Genomic DNA, 20,281 nt, shown 5'->3' on the forward strand with positions numbered 1-20,281 from the left:
GTGAGATGGGACAATCAGGCACCCTCTGATTGTACCTGAAATGTTGACGAACTGTCACGGGGGAGCAATTAAGGGTTCTGATTACTGATTAGATTTCTCAGAAATTCTCAGAAATAAAAGAAAAAAAAAGAAAAAGAAAAAGAAAAAGAAAAAGAAAAAGAAAAAGAAAAAGAAAAAGAAAAAGAAAAAGAAAAAGAAAAAGAAAAAGAAAAAGAAAAAGAAAAAGAAAAAGAAAAAGAAAAAGAAAAAGAAAAAGAAAAAGAAAAAGAAAAAGAAAAAGAAAAAGAAAGAGAAAAAGAAAGAGAAAAAGAAAGAGAAAGAGAAAGAGAAAGAGAAAGAGAAAGAGAAAGAGAAAGAGAAAGAGAAAGAGAAAGAGAAAGAGAAAGAGAAAGAGAAAGAGAAAGAGAAAGAGAAAGAGAAAGAGAAAAAGAAAGAGAAAAAGAAAGAGAAAGAGAAAAAGAAAGAGAAAAAGAAAAAGAAAGAGAAAAAGAAAAAGAAAAAGAAAAAGAAAGAGAAAAAGAAAAAGAAAAAGAAAAAGAAAAAGAAAAAGAAAAAGAAAAAGAAAAAGAAAAAGAAAAAGAAAAAGAAAAAGAAAAAGAAAAAGAAAAAGAAAAAGAAAAAGAAAAAGAAAAAGAAAAAGAAAAAGAAAAAGAAAAAGAAAAAGAAAAAGAAAAAGAAAAAGAAAAAGAGGAGTAGAGTAGCAGGAGGGCTGGCTCAGGCTGGTACCTGCACAGACGTCCCACCCAAGCATAAAAAAGAAATTACATGGTCAGTGGAAGCAAGGTCAGGCAACATGGGAGGACTACCGAGATGCTGCTCGCCACTGCAGGGAAAAAAAATGTGCAGCCACACCTCAATTAGAATTGAAGCTGGCCAATACTGTGAAGAACAATACAAAAGGCTTTTAAAAATATGTTAATGACAAAAGACAAACTAGAAAGAACATTGGCCCGTTAATTGATAAGTATAATCACCTTATTCACAGGGACACAGATGAAGCTGAGACATTTAACGTTTTCTTTGCCTCAGTCTTAAACACTGATGGACTTTGAGGCCCCCATATCCCTCTGTTAGAGAACCATGGGTACGTGAACAATCCTGAACTTGTACTGGATTTGCTACTCCAGCTGGATCCCTACAAGTTGATGGGGCCTGATGGGATTCATCCAAGGGTGTATGAAGAGTTGGCTGATGTCACAGAGAGACCTCTCTCTGTGATTTTTCAGTGCTCCGAGGAATCTGGAGAGGTCCCGGAAGGTCTCCAACAGCAGACGGAGCACTGAACCCTGTGCTATGCACGATCAGGATTTTAGTGACTGTTGATACACTATGGTTGTTTTCAACTTTGGTTTACATATCAAAGTCTGAAGAATGATGTTTAAGGAGTAGGTTGACTTAGCTTCTTGAATAATTTGTTATACTGCTTCTTACAGAACTCGTTTAGAAAATGCAAATGAGTGATTTAACATTCATTTTCCCACAAAGCAGTGTTTTAGATCACAAAAAGAAAAGTATGACTTCATAGAGTTTGATGTCAAGGCTCACTCTATTAGTTACTGCATGGAGGAAATACATCAAGCAGAATTAGGTGAGAGTTGTTTTGGAGTGATTTCTATGGGGACAGGAGATGCAAAATGGTAGAGAGAGGTCCTCCCATTGAATCATAAGGCTTAAAATGGACCTTCTTGCTTTCTAAACTCCTTCTCAAAGAGAAGTGTGCACACCTGATTCTTTATATCACTTGGCTGGGATTGCAAAGTTTCATCTTTCTGCATCTCAACCTGCTTACGTCCCCTCTAGGGGCCTGGTGTCACGTCACTTTGGAGTCTGGATCCTCGGTCATTTGAAGCAAACTCTCAGGCATCAAAGTTTGAAGAAATAAATAATTTGATAGAGTAGTCCAGCATCAGGGTTGGCTCGAGCTGAGTCCCATTGCAGAGATCCCAGCCAAGCACAGAAATCCCTCTGTTTTTATACCCTTACAGACTATTTACCCGTCCCTGACATCATGATTCAGTCCAATAGCAGTATTTGAGTCTGCGGTCTTCTTGCTTCTCGTTGGATTCTTTTCACTGACCTCACATTGGCCATTGTTTTGTTTAGCTGTAGATGTTGTTTACAGTTCATAGGCGCTTTGTGCCATATTTGAAGGTGTTTTTTTGTCCGAATGAATCCTATTTCTTCCCAGCAAAGTGCAGAACGGGCCTTATATTTTAGGTGTCCACCATTGCTTCCTGCTGTCCTTGAAGATGTAATTTTTCCCCAGTCAATTACATTCCTTCCAGCAAAGTTCAGAACAGGTCTCATCTCACAGATGTCCATAGTAGTCTGTAGCTGCTTTTGTTTCCATTAAGTAGATGCAAGTTTAGTGAATATGAGCAGTACTTTACAACATAAAGCTTCAAATGTCAGAAAATTCAGCTTATGAAGTAACAGAAAGCAGACAGTATAGTAACAATCACGCAACTTTATCATTCTAAGGGATTTGTTCTATTGAACACAGATTTACTGGAGCTGGAGGACTGATATGAACCTGAAATTCGTCTCATTCAGTGATCTGTGAGTAGTAAAAGATCATCACCATACAGCTACAGTTGTTCAGCAGAGAGAGCTCAAAGTAGGCTCACCCAGGCTGTCATAGTTATGGAATAAAGTGTTTGCCTTGTAGTCAGATTGCATACTGTGAAAAAGGTATGCACGAGAGTCCCTGAACCCACACGTTATCACTGTTTGGTGTACTGTTCTGCTTCCTTGTGGGTTTCTTAATAGGAGTCCTTGGTCTGGCTGCAGCTCAGGCCTTTACCTCCTTTGGAGTCTGTTCCAAACTGCTGCTGGTTTGGCTGAGGGAGTGGTGGGAGTCGAGTGCATCGCCACATCAGATGGTGATTTCAAGACAAGCCAATGTCGTGTTCTCACCTCAGTTACAAGTGTTCTTACTTCGATCTCATGGACAGTGAGTAGAAATGAAATGGCCTTCCTCACCTGGTGATCACTACTCAGGCCAGCATTATGGTCCTCCCCAGGGAACAGGTATCTTGAGGAAAGGCCTTCCTTGCTGGAGCATTGAACCTTATGGTGATTTCAGTGACTCTTGTTATACTATGGTCATTGTTTAACTTTTTTTTATACATTAAAGTTTGGAGAATGTCTGTAAAGGGAGTAGACTACCTTAGCTGATGATTTGGTATACTGTTTCTTACACAACGTGTTCTGAAACTGACCATCTAGAATTTGCATAACATCATAGAATTCTACTTAGCATAACTTCTGCAAGCTCTGAACTTCTGAACTTCCTGCCTCCTTAAGCAAAAAAGACCTCTGAAGATAAGGGGACCTGCATCCCTGGAAGTAAGTAAAGGAGCAGAATGACATGTAAAAGTAGATGAAACAGAACAAAATTTTAGTTATTGCCAAGAACATATTCTTTCCCAGCTGCAGGTGCAAAATAGCAACTGAAAGTCAGGACTTTGACAGCCCTAAAACGAAAATCAAGAGATCCAACCATGAATCTCTGTCATGGAAATGAGACTTCCTGAACAATGGCTAAACAAATTACACGCCCCCCCCACCCCGGCCCCGGCCCCATGTATATAGTACTGTTGAACCACATTTGGCAGAATAACATACATCTCTTTCTTATATATATGTGTATATATATATGCTAATCAAATATGAAAAATTTCACTCAAACTACAACAGGAATACTGCACAATCTGTTTATGGGCACAGAGGCAAGAGGTGATCACACCACCACTTTGTGGAGCGATGGATTGGCTTTAGTCACAGTGTGGAATGTGGTGGTACAGACCGGTTAGGGGCCACATGGCAATCTCAAGTCAAGATGACATTGTGTTCCCACTTTGGTTACAAGTGTTTTGCTTTGATCACAAGGTAACAAGTAGAAATGAACAGCTCTTCCTCATCTGGTGATCACTACATGGGCCAGCATTATGGCCCTGCCCAAAAGACAAATGTCCTTGTTTTGATCAAAGGGTGGAGTGAGGTGGGACAATTAATCGCTCCTTGGTGATCACAAGGCAGGCCAACAATGTCCTTGTCATGATCAGAGAGGGAGAAGGGACAATCAGCAAGTTTACTGATCACACCAAGCTGGGAGGAAGGCCTGCCACACCAGAAGGCTGTACTGCCATTCAGCAAGACCTGGACAGGCTGGCAGACAAGAACCTCATGAAGTTCAGCAAGGGCAAGTGTATGGTCCTGCACCTGGGAGGAATAACTCCAGGCATCAATACAGGTTAGGGGTGGACCTGCTGATAAGAAGTGCTGCAGAGAAGGACTTGGGAGTTCTGGTGGTCAACAGGTTGACCATGAGTCAACAATGTGCCCTTGTGGCCAAGAAGTCCAATGATAGCTTGGCGTGCACTAAGAAGAGTGTAACAAGTAGGTCGAGGGAAGCTTTCTTCTCCCTCTACTCTGCCCTGGTAAAGCCACATCTGGAGTTCTGTGTCCAGTTCTGGGCTCCCCAGTTCAAGAAGGACAAGGAATTACTGGAGGGAGTCCAGCTCTGGGCTACAAAGATGATTAGGGGCCTAGAGCACCTTTCTTATGAAGTGACACTGAAAGAGCTCGGTCTGTTCTGGCTGGAGAAGAATAGGTTGAGAGACCATTTCATCAATGTTTATAAATATCTCAAGAGTGGATGTCAAGAGGATATGACCAGACTCCTTTCAGTGGTGCCCAACAATAAGATGAGGGGTAACAGGCAAAGGCTGGAGTATAGGAACTTCCAGCTGAATATGAAGAGAAACGTCTTCACTTTGAGGGTGCCAGAGCACTGGAACAGGCTGTGCAGGGACGTTGTGGAGTCTCCTTCTCTGAGGACATTCAAAACTGACCTAGACACATATCTCTGTGATCTGCTCTGGTGAACCTGCTTTAGCAGGTGTGTTGGACTAGATGATCTCCAGACGTCCCTTCCAACCCCAACCATTCTGTGAATCACGCACCACCTGATTGGACCTGAGACTCTGACCAACTGGATCGTTGCCCAGTCTGCGAAAGGCCAGGGCTGCCTGATGCGGGATATGGCTGGAGTGGAAAAATACTGACCAAAGTCAATCATCTTGCAGTCCTATAAACAGTGGTCCTAAAGCAAGACCCTTGCAGCTGTCCTGGATCACAGCAGGATGTGAGCCAGTGATTCCCGCTGTCGGGGATGCCTCTCAGGGCCCATTTTTGATGACTCAGGGATCGTCTATTGACAGTGAAATGTAGATTCAGTCATCATCTGATGGTGATTTCACAAAGATCAAAGGTCTAATTTTGCTGAGTCGGTGATTGTCTTGGTGAATGTCAACACTGAAAAGTCAGAAATTTATAATACTCATGGAAAGAAATTTTAATTATAATTTATCTTGTGTGTATGTTTAATTTTATTTTAGAACTGCTTTGTCTATCTAATTGTCTGCTTGTGTGTGTGTGTGTTTCAGTTTACCCTTTTTGTGTGTGTGTTTCAGTTAAAAACCCCTGATGTAAGTTTAGCATGAACCCTGGAGCTATTTTTGATTGTTTATAAAAAATTTCACTTGTATGACTCTGGTAAATTGGCTGATGATTAAGCACTATTAGTAACTATACAACCTGTCCTCGTAATCTACCAAAAAGTGCTAATAAATCCTAAATTGCTGCTAAAACAAAGCTGTGTAAAAATTCTATGCATGACAAGGCCTCCCCATCACCTTGCAGAGAAGCCCTGGCCCCTGCAGGTCAGTGACTGCCAGGACAGATGCTCAGCCAGCGAAAAATCTTCTCGGGAGCTGTTGTCCCTTCTGCCACCCATTTGCCACCCCACTGCTGTGCCAGGGATGCTTAGAGGTTCCAGGGAGCCTTAACCCCAAGGTACCCCAGGGCTAGCTGCAGTACACAGCCTCATCCTGCCCCTCCTCACCAGGCATCCTCGTGCAGACCCACACAGCACCAGGCTCCTTTTGTGTCTTTGGTTTATCTCACCATGGTATTGGAGTTGCCACATGTTCAGGCTGGATCAATGGACTGGGGCCAGTTGTAAGAGGTTCAAGAAGGCCAAGTGCTGGGTCCTGCACTTGGGTCACGACAACCCATGCAACACTGCAGACTTGGGCAACAGTGGCTGGAAAGCTGCCTGGTGAAAAATGAGCAGGGGGTGTTCATTGACAGCCAGCCGAATTTAGGGGCTTTTGATAATGTGATGGTCTACGTGACATTAGGCTTTCTGTCAGTGGATGAGGCTCACTCTTCTCAAAATTGAGAGAGGGTCTTTGTTCAGGAGCTAGCAGACCAGATTGACAGAACTTCAAACTAGACTTGAAGGGAGCGGGTTCACCTGTGACAAGCCATGGGATGACATGGCAAGGTTAGAGGGATGGACTGCTCACGAGGGCCCTCAGCCTGTTGCCCTGCGATGTCTTGGGTACACTGGCGCACACTAGAACTCCCAGATGGATGAGCCAGGGGCTCCTGAGGTAATCAGAGACAAGAGGGGAATACCGATGACATACCTCACAGCAATGAAGGTGGGTTGCTCTATAAAGGTGACACGGTCAACAGCCCAGCTGAAATTCCTCTACATCAATGCACACAGCATGGGCAACAAACACGAGGAGAAGGAAGCCCTAGATGGTACTACTAGAAAGCTACGACCTAGTTAGCACGACTAAAACTTGGTGGGATGCATCCCATGACAGGGAGTGCAGCAATGAGTGGCTCCAGACTATGCTGAACGGACAGTCAAAGAAGGAGGTGGAGACGGGTTGCCCTCTGAGTCAAGAAATGGATCAGGAAGAGCTGTTTCTGAAGAATAGCCACCAGTGTGTTTAAAGCACATGGGTAAGAATCAGAGAACAAAGCAGCAAAGGGAACCTTGTGGTTTGTGTCTACTATTAGCCTCTCAATCGGGGCAAAACTATTGATGAAGCCTTCTTATTCCAGCTACAGGAGGCATTGTGCTTGCAGGCTCTTGGCCTGCAGGTGGACTTCAACCACCCCACCACCTGCTGGAAGGGTAGAATGATGAGCCGCAGGTGATCCAGGAGACTCCTGGAGTGCATAGAGGATAACGTCATCAGCCAGGTAATTTTAAAGGCAGGTGATATTACTTTAATAAGATGTGATGTTTTGAACCCTGGAACAACTTTAGTGGCTGTTCCCTCTCATGGTGACCTGCATTGTGACTGTACTAAGGTAGTGTTTTACTCAAGTCACCTGCAAACTCAGTCTCTAGAGAACTCAGATCTAACCTTTTTCACGGCTGGATCTTCATACTACATGAATGGAAAACAACCCATGGGCTATGCTTGAAGCAGAACCTCTACAACCCTCAGTGAGTGCTCAAAAGGCTGAATTAGCTGCATTAGTAGAGCAGTCTGTTGGGAATGTAACCAGCAAGTAACTATTTATCCTGACTCTCAATATACCTTTGGCATGTGCTATAAAACAAATGTGCTAAGGAAAGAGTGAAAGTTCCTTATCTCATTGGGAAAAAAATATTTCTAATGAGACTGAGATCCAAGTACTGTTGGAAGTCATTAATCTTCCAAGGGAAATCACCATAGAATGTGTCCAGCTCATGCCAAAGGATCCAGTGAAATTAAATAAATGATGATTTGTCAGATAAAGCAGCTAGAGCTGTTGCCTGCCAACCTATATATGAATGTAACACCATAACAACTCCCTTTGCAATGACTGGACAGTTATCAATAATCCAGATCAAATGGCTTGATGGGGAAGCTGGAAGGCTGTGAAAGATGAAACTGGAATTTGGACTCTTGGAGGAACAGCTGTTTTACCAAGAAAATCCTTAATGACTTGGCTAAGTGGTTTCCTGACAAACACATGGAGGAATGACAGCAGTTTTTCACCAGATTGAGAAAATATGGGCAGCTCCCAAAGTACATGTGGCACTAAAAAGGACTGTGAGTTCTTGTCCCACAGGCAGGAAGCTTTCTGATGCAAAACCCAAACAGGAGGTTCGAGTATGACCATGGGCATATTTCCCATTCCAAAGACTGCAGATTGTTTATGCTGACATGCCTCCCGTAAGCAGATATAAGCTCCTGCTGGTTATCATGGATCACCTCACAGGTTGGGTAGCTTTTCCCACCAGTAAAGCTGACACTACAGGAGTATTCAAAGCACTCTTGTGTGACATCATTTGCAGATACCTGAAACTACAGTATCTGATAGGGGTTCTCATTTTTCACCAGAAATACCAAGCAATAGCTATAGAGGTTGAGGAATACAGTGACATCTACATGTTCTGTGTCATCTGCTGTCCTCAGGACAGGTGGAAGGAATGAACAGGACTCTTAAAACCAAAAATGCTTGAACTTGTAGTCAAGTAGGTGTGAAATGGACAGAATTTTTAGCAACTGCTACGGGATATTAGAAATTCCCCCCAACAACCTACATGGTTGGTTGTCACCAGCAGAAATAGTGTTTGGCAGGCACTTAGCTGTACCTGGGACCTTTGTGCCCACTAAAATCAGCCTCTTGGAGATGAATGAGTTTCCAAATTTGTATTTGGGACACACAAAAACATCTACAAGAAAACAGAGTGAAAGGCAGATAGTTTCAAGCAACACCAGCTAGAATGTAAGTACATGATATCCCCAGTCTGGAGCACAAAAAAAAAAGAAGTTCGACCCTAAATGGGAGGGTCGGTATACTGTGTTGTTAATATTTTACTTTGCTTTAACGGTTGCAGAAAAGGATTCACCACTCATGTTAAACGACTGCCCAAGGTACCTCAGTTAGATGGACCATTGTCAGTCCTGTGGTACTCAGGCAATCCTACCTTAAAGACTGAAACCAGGACTGTCTGAACCTACAAAGCCTGAAGGAATCACAGAACCATGCCATTTTGTGTTCTTTCTAGAGCCACCTGGAGCAGGGAGTCACCCATTGCTTGGCCAAGTGGACTACCAGAGACTGTAAATTAGGGACAGTGTCCTAACTGGCATACTCACCATCCTTGTAAAGTGGTGATTAGTCCAGATTCAGTTACAATAGGGGTAGATTTGAAATGGCATCCGCACAGTTGGCTTTGGTTATCCTCCAGTAGTTGTGGCCTATGTCATCCTGGTTGGTGTATTAATAACTGTTGTCAAGGTTGTTGGGAAAATAATCATCAAGATTGGGGCTGGGGAAACTTAACCAGGAAAGGCGCAGCAGGATACATAAAGTGATGCTATGCATGCAGGTGCCACCAGCCATCCAGTAAAGAAAAGTTAGCCATGAGGTTCAATGTTTTAGTACTGGATTAAGATTATCTTCTATAAATTCTTAAGATAGGAGTAGGGAGAACTGTTACAGCATACATTTAATGTATTCTTCTATCTGAAAAGTCTTGTTTAGGTTTAGTAGCTTGGCACTAGTAGCAGAAATAGATCAAACCTCAGGTCACAAGAGCAGCTGTTGATGCCTGAACAGTGTTTCAGCAGGTGTCCTGCTGTGGTGCAGATAGTGACCAGAGCAGGGAGGGGCCAGGGAAGGACAGACTGGGCACTGGAAAGGGAACAGAGGGACTGGAGTAGGTGCTGCGACCTGCCCGAGCTACCCTCCCCATTCCACCACACCACCCAGGCATGACCGCTGCTGCAAATACTGACCAGAAAATTTCCAGTGATGGTGAAGCTGAAGGTGCACTGTCTTTCCTTACCAAGTGCTGGGAACTGACAAGGGGGGGTGACTCATTTGATTTCTGAGTTCTCAACACAGCAATGTGGTACTTGCCAGTGAAGTTGCCTTGGCTGTTGACCACGGACCTGTGCATCTTGGAGCCCAGCTTGTTCTCCCACCAGCTAGTCAGGTCACAATGACTGGGGGATGAGCAGTCATGTCCCTGGGGGCTGTCTGCACACAGCCCCTCCCTCTGTCCCATGAGCACAGTGATAGAAACAGGGCTGGGGATGTAGACAGGGCTGACTGGAGCTGCTCACTGATATGGCTGAGCCTGGGGGTCCCCGGCCTGTGTCCCAGTGTCCCCTGGCTGAGGGCTGTGCCTGGGCTCCACCCTGCCCTGCAGGAGGCCCTGCACCTGAACGGCCCTCTGGTTGCTGCAACGGGTGGACAGAAGGATGGGGAGTCACCAGAGCACGATTAGGGCATGTGTGCGGGGATGCCTGGTGATCTGCAGAGGCTCCAGGGGTTTGGCAGATGAAAGAAGTGAACTTGCCCCTTCAGCAACAAGAAAATCCAAGGGCATTGCAGGCCGGAATGGGCAGCCCTGGTCACAGGTACCAGGCAAGAGCAAAATGCTAGTGAACGCTGAGGCAGGATGAGGCCAGGGAGGGCTATAGAAGGATGGAGGATGAGGCTGTAAAGGGACATGGGAAAGGATGCGGGGTGCCTGTGGCACCAGATGAACATGGCTTGTGGGCCAGTGGCCATGAGACCATCAGTGCTGGCTTCCTGTAAACTCTGTTGTTTTACTTTCTGTTTCTGTTCCCCCATGTAGAAAGCAGGTTGCTTCCATCATCTCCTATCCCATCCTTTGCCTTTTTGGGAGATGAGGAGAGAAGGAATTGGCAGCTGTGGGGGTGATATTAGGACAGAATAAAGTCTTACTCTCCAGGGGTCCAGCATGATCCTGCATGGTTCTAAATGGCATTGCATCCTCCCATAGGGTTCTCCCACCAGAGGTCTGGTCATAGCCCCAGTAACTGTTTGGGGAGGGTGACTATGAGAATGAGCACAGGATGGTCAGGGCAGTGCCAAGGATGCCAGAGTGCAACGGGGCTGATCTGAGAAGCTGCATGTGGAACGTGAGGGTAAAGATGAGGGTGAGAGTATGAGGATGAGGATGCAGGGGTGAAGATGAGAATGCAGGGATGAGGATGAGGTTGTGGGGTAAGGATGAGGATTTAAGAGTGAGAATGGGGATGTGAGGGTGAGCATGCAGGGGTGGCTTTTGATCGAATGCTGAACGAATTGGCACAATAGCCTGTTGGGATGAGCTGATACAGGTATACCTTGGACAGGCTGTGGTTCATGCAATGTCCAGGAGCCAGGGGGGCTGAGAGCAGCCCCAGAGCTAAGCAGGGATAGAAGGAGAGCCGCCAAGGCTGAGGAAGGCTGGGGAAGGGCAAGCACACCATGAGAGGAAGACACTTTCTCACGCCACTGTGTGCTCACTGCCCCAAAGTCCCTGCTGCATCCCAGTGTCTTTCCCCAGCAGCCCTGCAGCCCGCAGGCAGCCCCCTCCTTCGAGCCCCTCACACGTCTCCCTGCCCTCACAACTTCTCCTTGGGGTGCACAGGGTCAGCCAAGTTAAGAACTGCACATTACAGGTAAGGAAACTCCTGAGTTAGAAAATTCATGAGTTGCTGAAGTGATGTTCACGTGGCAGATGGTCTGTGTAAAGGGCACTGAGCCCTTGTTTGACTGTTGTAGTTTAGACCCAGCCCCAGCCCCTGCTGGCAACCAAAACCACATGCTGCTCACTCACCTCTCTCCTACACCTTGTGGGATGGAGAATCAGGAAAAAATAGGCAAAACTCATGCATTGGGACAAGAACAGTTTACTGGAACAGTGAAAAAACAAAGAAACAAACAAAGAAACAAACAAAGAAACGAACAACGAACCCTGGAGAAACTATAACAACACTATGAATGAAGGAATATGAAAAGTGATGGATAAACAGTGCAATCGCACCACGTGGCAATCCCAGAGCTGCAGATCACCTCCTCCAATGTCTCCAGCGGATTCCCAACTGCAGCCTGTGCCAAAACCTCCCTGTCATGAACAGCAGCTTCTGCATGAAACTCAAAAGCACTGAACCGAGTGGTCCAGAGAGAACTGATACCATCCTGGACTGCTCCAGTCCGTGGCAATGAGAGCGACTGCCACCTGGCCAGCCTCCTTTGTAACTGAGCACAGCCTTGGCTAGCTGGTTAGCTTTGGGTCAGCTGTTGTGGCTGTGTCATCCCCCCAGCTACCTGTAAAAATTAACCCTGTCTTGACTGGCCCAACATGTTCCAACCCTTACTCTATACCATCAACATCATGCTCAGCTCTTACACTTACCAATACATTTCAGTTAATTGCTACCACTTTTATATATATATACGTGTGCACACACACACATATATGCACACAGATATTATTCCCTTAGTCCAAGGCCTTCTCTCATCCTTCTAAAATGTTCATTGAATATATTTTAGTCTATGACTTTGGATTCTATCTGTCAAGGCAGTTTCCCGACAGCGACAGGGCAGGGGCTGCCTTGGGTTTCAACCCTCTGCCCAACAGGGCAGGGGGTCCCTCACCTTTTGAGGGGTACCTCCCTGGGAACTTTCTCTCTGGTATGCCAGGGAGCTCTTCCACCAATCAATCTCCTTTTCACACTCCCTGACGGCCCTCAGTCTCTCAACCTCCTCCTTAAGTTTCACCACTATGCTGACCAGATCTTGCACCTGCTCACACCTCACACAGGTGGGATGCTGGCCTCCCTCCCCTGGCAGCAGTAAGCTCTGGCACTCCCTGCAGCTGGAAACCTGAACAGCCATGCTTTGGGGGAGGCCCTCAATCTGGGTCGCCACAATCTTTTTGTGACAACCTCTCTTTCTGGAGGAGACCACGGTCAGCAGCAGTCTGGGTCACTGGCAATAATTTAGGTGGTCTATCAAGCAAGTGGTGACAACCTCTGCACCCTACTACTGCTGCTGCAGCTCAGTGTGGGTGGTGCTGACTCACTTCACAAGCTGATTGCCCTTCCCAGAGCCTCACGGAGGCTTTTTCAAGGTGACAGGCAGGGATGTGATCGCCATCACCGTGGTAACACCCACGCCACGTCAGCCACTCTTGCAAGGGCTGCCGGGTGCTTCTAAGTCTCAAAATCAAAACCCCAAAACCAAACAACCCCCCTGTAACACGTGATCCACCGGTGCAGCTCCGGCTGAGCTGGCTCTGATCAGCTGAGCTCGGGAACTCCTTGATCACAACAGGAACAACGTTGGCTTGCCTTGTGATCACCAAGCCAGGAGCTCTTAATTTTCCCAACTTACTCCACCCTTTGATCAAAACAAGAACTTTTGTCTCCTGGGCAGGAACATAATGCTGGCCTGTCTAGTGGTCACTAGGTAGGAAGGCCAGTTCATTTCTACTCACTGCCTTTGTGATCAAAGCAAGAACACTTGTAACCAAGCTGAGAACACAACGTCATCCTGTCTTGAGATTGCCACGTGGTCCCAGACCATTCTGCACTGCCACATTCCACCCTGTAACTAAAGTCAATCTGTTGTTCGACAGAGTGGTGGTATGGTCATCTCTTGCCTCTGTGTCTGTAAACAGATAATGCCGTATTCCAGTCACGGTTGGGCTAACATAGATAGAGAGGCATACATATAAAAGAAAGAGATATATGTTATTTTATCAAATGTAGTTCAACAGTACTATGTAGACAGGGAAGTTTTGTGATTTTTTTAGTCATTCTTCTGAAAGTTTCTTTTCCCTACATTTCCCATGGCAGACCCTCTGTTACAGATTCCAGAAATCCTTCTGAAATAAATAATTTATTTGCAAGGTACACTGCAGAGCAACTTGAGCTGGATGCCTGCTGAAGAGGGCCCACAAAGATAACCTTGGGCAAGTATAGCCCTGCAATCTAAGCCTCCCGCCCCTGTGCATCACTCTGGACCAACGGCAAAATTACGTTCTGAGATCTCACTGAATCACAGAATAGTTTGGGTTGGAAAGGACCTTCAAAGCTCATCTAGTACACCCCCCCCTGCAATGAGCAGGGTTATCTTCAACTAGATCAGGTTGCTCAGAGCCCCATCCAGCCTGGTCTTGAATGTTTCCAGCTTTGGGGAATCTACCATCTCTTTGGGCAACCTGTTGCAGTGTTTCACCACCGTCATCATAAAAAATACTCTTCCTTATCTCTAGTCTGATCTCTCCTTGTCTAGTTTAAAACCATAACCCCCTCTCTTATCGTAACAGGCTCTGTCCCCGTCTTTCTTATAGGTCCCTTTCAAGCACTGAAAGGCTGCAATAAGGTCTCCCTGGAGCCTTCTTTCTCCAGGTTGAAGAACTCCAACTCTCTCAGCCTGTCCTCACAGGACAGATGTTTCAGCCCTTTGATCATTTCTGTGGCCTCCTCCGAACTTTCTCCAACAGGACCCCCTTTTCTCTGTACTGAGGGCTCTAGAGTTGGGTGCAGGAGTCCAGGTGGGGTCTCACCAGAGCAGAGCTGACAGGCAGAGTCACCTCCCTTGACCTGCTGGCCATGTTTCTTTTGATGCAGCCCAAGATACGATTGCCCTTCGGGGCTGTGAGTGCACATTGCCGGCTCATGTCCAGCTTTCCATTCATCAGTACCCCCCAGGTTATTCTCAGCAGGGCTGCTCTCCACCCTTTCATCCCCCAGTCTGCATTGATACTGGGGGCTGCCCTGACCCAGGTGCAGGACCTTACACTTGGCCTTGTTGTACCTCATGAGGCTCACATACGCGTACTTCTCAAACTTGTCCAAGTCCCTCTGAATGGCATCCCACCGCTCAGGTCTATCAACTGCACAACTCAGCTTGGTGTCATCTGCAAACTTGCTAAGAGTGCACTCGATCCCACTGTCTGTGCAATTGAAGAAGACATTAAACACTCCTGATCCAAATACGGACACCTCAGGGACATCAGCTGTTACCGGCGTCCAACCAGACATTAATAACTACCCTCTGGTTGTGACCATCCAGCCAATTCTTCCTCGACCACACAGTCTCCCTCTTCTTTGTTGATTCTCATGGTTTTTGTTCAGGGGGCTGCCAATCGAAGTCCTGACCTTTAGCTGCTTCTCCTGTAGCTAGAGAAAAAATAAGTTCTTGGCATTAACCAAAACATGTTTCATTTTTCTCTTTTCTCTTCCTTCCTATGCCCCTCTATTTCTTTACTTACCTCCACCTCCCCTTACCTTCTGAGGCCATTTTGCGTAATGAGGCAGGAAACTCAGAAGTTCACAGCTTGCAGAAGTTATGCTAAACGTACTTAAGTTATGCTAAGTGAAGTCTGGATAAGCATTTTCTAAACAAGTTCTGTAAGAAACACAACACCAAATAATTCAAGAAGCTAAGGCAACCTACTCCCTACCTACCATTTTTTTCAAAGTTTGATATAGAAATCAAAATTAAACAACAAACATAGTATAATGAGAGTCACAAAATTCATGATAGGGTGTAGCATAAATTTTAATGCTCCGTCTGCCGTCGGACTTCCTAGCATCTACATTCTTCATTTTTCTTCACTCTTCATTAGACATGAAGTACCTCCTCTGCATCGTGATGGACAATGATTAGGGATTTCTGTCCACTGGTCTGAATTTGGTTTATCACTTTTTTCAGCTTATCATGTTACAACACTTTTCTCCCTGCTGTGAGAGTCATTCCAATAGGGGTAGGAACTCACACTCTTTGATCAAGACAAGAACATTGGTACCCTAGGCAGGACCATAATGCTGGTCTGTGTAGTGACCACCAGGTGAGGAAGGCCTGTTCATTTCTACTCGCTACCCTTGTGATCAAAGCAAGAACACTTGTAACCAAGGTGAGAACATGACTTGGGCTTGTCTCGAGATTGTCTGGTGACCCTGGGGCAGGTCTGTATCAGCACAAGGAGGGATAGTTTCAGCAGATGCTTGTGGGAGTATCTGCCTGTAAATGTCCTCACCTACGGCTAGGAGCTGCCAATTTGAAAACATCCAGATTGCACAACATCCTGACTGGAGGTGCCACCCGCAGGCCTGGTAGCAATAAAAAGCTGAGGGAGCAGACACATCGGCAGACAACTACGAGGAGCACATCCCCGTGTTCTCCAGCTGTCTGTCTGCCTGCTGCAGAGATGGTGCAAGTGACTCCCTTCCTCCTGGTGCTCAGCCTGGCCCTGGTGGTTCCTGGCTTCTCTGTAACAAAGGTAATGTCAGGGCTGGGATGCATGGGGCAGGTTGGGCAGGGGGGCTCTGTCTCCCAGGGATGCCCCCTCTTGCTGCCCTGTCTGTGACTGGGCTGTGCTGTGGCACCAATACTGGGTCCCCTCCGCTACAGTGCGAGCTGACCGGTGAGTGGATCAATGACCTGGGCTCCAACATGACCATCGGGCCTGTGGATAAAGAAGGCAAATTTAATGGGTCCTACCTCACGGCTGTGAAAGACACCCCAGGCACCATCCAGCGTTCACCACTGGTAGGGTTCCAGCATAACCCAAACACATGTAGCAAGAACGTCACCTTCGGCTTCACCATCAACTGGAACTTTGCAGGTGCTCTTCCGTCCCCAGCCTCCCTGCAGTGCCTGCAGAACTCCCCTGCCCTCCCTGTGATGTCCCCAATGGTCCCCTGCCTTACCTGTAATGTTGCCAATGGTCTTTTGTATTCCCTGTGATGTCTCCCATGGTCCCATGCCCGACTTCTAGTGTCCCCGAACCTCCCTTGCAATGTCTCCACCATTCCTGGGCCCTCCCTGTGATGTTCCAAATCTTCCCCTGCCCTTTCTGCAATGACCCCAGATCTCCCATGCCCTCCCTGTGATATCCTCAGAGCTCCCCTGCCCTTCCTGTGATGCTTTAAGAGCTCTTCTGCCTTTCTTCTGATGTCCCCAAAGATCTCTTGACCTTCCTGTGCTTTCCCCACAGTTCCCCTGCCTTTCCTGTCATGTCTTCATTTGTCCTTTGCCCTACCTCTGCTGTTTCCAACGTTCTCCTGTTCATCCTCTGATGTCCCCAGTGCTCTCCTGCCCTCCCATGTGGTGTCCTTCATGCTATTCTGCCCTCCCCTGTGACGTCCTCGATGATCCCCCATCCTTGACCCTGGAAGTCCTTAGCTGGTGTCACCTCCCAGTCCCAGAGCACACAGGATGTGCGGGGGCTGAAGCCTACTGCTGTCTGCCCATCTCCATGTGAGAGCCCCAGCCCTCTGACCCCTTCTACCTGCTTTCCCCATCACTGCTGTCCCCAGAGGGCAGGGACAACCCAGGTCTGATGTCCCCTGTCCTGGCTCAGCACCTATCTGCACATCTGGCCACTCTCACCTCCACCTCCTGCTTCATCCCACAGACTCCATCACCGTCTTCACGGGCCAGTGCTTTGTGGACAAGAAGGGAAAGGAGACTTTGAAGACCATGTGGCTCCGGCGGTCACACCAGGACAAGATTGAGGATGACTGGAAAGCCACCATGTGAGCCCCCTGTCCTTGCCACACGCGGGTTCCCTGCACATCCCTGGGTTTGGGCTCTCCCACCCTGCAGTACTGAGTGCTCAGCAGAGCTACTGCCATTGTGAGGCCGACCAAGGATGGGGTACTTGGGCATGGCCTCTCAGGGGTCCCGCAAAAATGCAAATACTGTTGGAGAGTGGGATGGGATTGGATGGGTATTCAGCACTGGGTGCGTGCATTTGTCTTGTGCAAGTGTGCTTTTCCCACCTTTACATCTCTTCCTTCTGTGTCCCTGAAGGGTTGGCACCAACACCTTCACTCGTCTGCACCAACGGGACCAGAGTGATGTCGCAGGAGATTGCAAGGTTGACAGAAGAATCTGGGATGCTGACACCATCTACTGCCCCACCACCTGTTTCTAATATGTAGACTCCCTCCCCTGCTCCAAGACCTGCTTCTAACATGTAGACCCCCTCTCCTCCCTGTCACCTGCTTCTAATAATAAAGCTTTGCTGCAAACAAATGTCTGCTTCCTCATGTCGTGGCCCAGTGCCCATGTTCTCCTATCCCTCCCCAGCATCTCATGGCTCCTCCTGTCACTGTCCCTAAGGTACAGTGTGTGTTCCCTGCTGTGACCCCCTCATGACCCAGGGTCCTCCATTGCAACCCTCACCACCACACCATGCTCTCTCTGGAATCCCACCTTGCCCAGGGAACGGGACGCTGCTCAGTCTGGCATGGGGACTAGTGGCCCATGTTCCACTGGGGTGGCCCTTGGCAGGAATCCCTGGCATGGGCCATTGCTGCCCAGCTGCAGCCTACTCCACTATAAAAGAGGCTGAGTGGATGTTGGACAGCAGTGAATGCTGAGCTCAGGCACCATGTACGGCCACCACTGCTGCCACTGTCGCCATGGGGAGCCTCCAGTGCTGTCTCCTGCTCACCCTGGCCCTGCTTGGTCCCCACACTGCTGCTTCCAGGAAGGTAAGGGCAGCCTGGGGACAGTGTCTGGCTGGGGGCTGCCCACTGCTGCTGGTGCTGTGCCACGCTGTGTCATGCCATCCCCAGGGTGCAGTAGGACAATGAGGACCTGCGCACTCTGGCTGTGCTGTGGCATCCCCGGGATGCAGCGTGAACAGATGAAAGGATGCCTGCGCTTGCTCTGCTCTTCTGTGCTGTCTGGTACCATAACATGCCCTGTTGTGGGATGCCATGCTGTGCTGCACTGTGCTTTGCCACAGTGCTTTTTGCCATGCTGTGCCATGCTGTTCTATTCCACGTTGTGTCAAGGTGTGCCCTGCTGTGCTGTGCTGAGCTGTGCTGTTTTGTGCCATGCCAAGCTATGCTGTGCCACCCCTGGGTCCAGTGTGCATGACCATGGGGCTACCAGCTCTGGCTGTGCTGTCCTCAGAGATAGTGTTTTTCACCTACCCCTCATATGGTGAGTGCCCACCAACCCCATCTATGCCCCGTCTTGCTCTGCTCTGCCACAGGAGATAGAGGTGTTGGTCCAGTCAGTTCCCATGCCACTGGTCCCAGTTGCTGTGCAGAGGGTCTGTTCCAGCCCTGAGACATACAGGGCACATGTCCCCATGTCCCCACAGGCTGCAGTGGAGGTGCTGGCTCAGCACTGCCCAAGGCACTGGCACAAGTCCCAGTCCCCAGTATGACCTGCAGGGCCTGCGAAGGAACAAGCTGGGCTCCAATGTGATTCTCTCAGCCCTGGATGCAGCCAGGATCTTCTCAGGCTCCTACCACACCACCATGGCCTCCATCAGGAAGTCAATCCTGGTGTCATCCTGCAAGTAGGAGCCCACCTTTGTCTTCACCACGCGCAGTAGCACCCCAGCAACAAGGAGCAGCCCACCTTTGGCTTCACTGTGCAATGCCAGTTCACAGCTACAGCAGTACTCAGCATGGCATCCCAGGGCTGCCAGCAATCTTTGGATTCATATGAGGATGTTGGGTGGGGAGGAGCAGGGTGAGACCGTGTGCAGTGGCTGATCCTGGGATGCCTTGGAGTTACGGCTCCTTGGCTTCCATATGCACCCTGGGCATGACGATGGAGTGGCAAATGGGTGACAGAAGGGATAACAGTCCCAAAGATGGGTTTTTTTCCTACCTGAGCATCTGTCCTCATGGTCACTGACCTGCAGTAGCCAGGGCCTCCTGTGAGGTGCCAGGGGACTCTGGTCATGCATAGAATTTTTGCACAGATTTGATTTAGCAGCAATTTAGGATTTATTCACACTTTGTGGTAGATTACAAGGGTGGCTTGTATAGTTACTGATAGCATTTAATCATCTGCCAAATTACCAGTGATATAGTTGAAAGTTGTTATGATCTATCAAAAATAGCCATTTATTTACAGATTCATAAATGCCAAATTTCATGCTAAACTTACAGCAGGGTTTTTTGATTCGAAGACCCATACACACACAAAAGAGGGTAAAATGAAACATAGACACAAGCAGACAGACAGACAAAGGAATTCAAAAATCAAATTACCCACACACAATCTCTCCCACACATACACACATTCATCTATGATTAAAATTTCCCTTTTGTGAGTTTTATAAATTACTGATTTTCACATGTCGATATTCATCAAGAAACAATCATCAACTGAGCAAAATTAGGCCTTTGAATAGTTGTGAAACCGTCAGTTACCCCCCATTGAATCTACATTAAATTGCTAATAGCGAGGGCTGGTGATTTAAAAGCCGTCGTAACTTGACACTAGCACTCGGTTCCTGAGATCAGCTGATCGAAGCCAGCTTGGCAGGTCCCGATTAAGCTAAATCTTCGAGGTACAGAGAAGGCTTTTTTGTTGTTTTTGGTTTTTGTTTGTTTGTTTGTTTGTTTGTTTGTTTGTTTGTTTTCCTCTCAGTCAGGCACTTTCGTTCTTGAGAGACCCGTCAGCTCCTGGCAGCCCTTGCGAGAGCAGCTGACATGGAGTGGGCGTTACCATGGTGAGGGCGATCACATCCCTGCCCCCTGTCTTGAAAAAGCATCAGGGACGCGTCACTGCCCACCAGATGCCAGAAGGAGCAATCAGCGTGTGACGTGGGTGAGTAGCACCCTTGCTGTGCTGCAGCAGCATGTGTGGTAACTTGTGCACTAGGGAGCAGAGGTTGTCACTTTTT

General features: G+C 47.5%; 1 protein-coding gene across 1 annotated transcript; it reads left to right on the forward strand.

The window, feature by feature from the left end:
• Window positions 1-15,773: 15,773 nt before the first annotated feature.
• Window positions 15,774-17,557, forward strand: LOC309450954 (avidin-related protein 1-like; the record flags this gene model as incomplete). Its single annotated transcript, XM_082074208.1, has 4 exons — window positions 15,774-15,898; window positions 16,030-16,243; window positions 17,036-17,156; window positions 17,434-17,557. Exons 1-4 carry the CDS (start codon window positions 15,827-15,829, stop codon window positions 17,555-17,557), a joined length of 531 nt encoding a protein of 176 aa, XP_081930334.1. The 5' UTR covers window positions 15,774-15,826.
• Window positions 17,558-20,281: the final 2,724 nt, after the last annotated feature.

The sequence above is a fragment of the Streptopelia decaocto genome, assembly GCF_964273445.1.
Source record: "Streptopelia decaocto genome assembly, chromosome: Z".
In the NCBI taxonomy this organism is placed as follows: Eukaryota; Metazoa; Chordata; class Aves; order Columbiformes; family Columbidae; genus Streptopelia; species Streptopelia decaocto.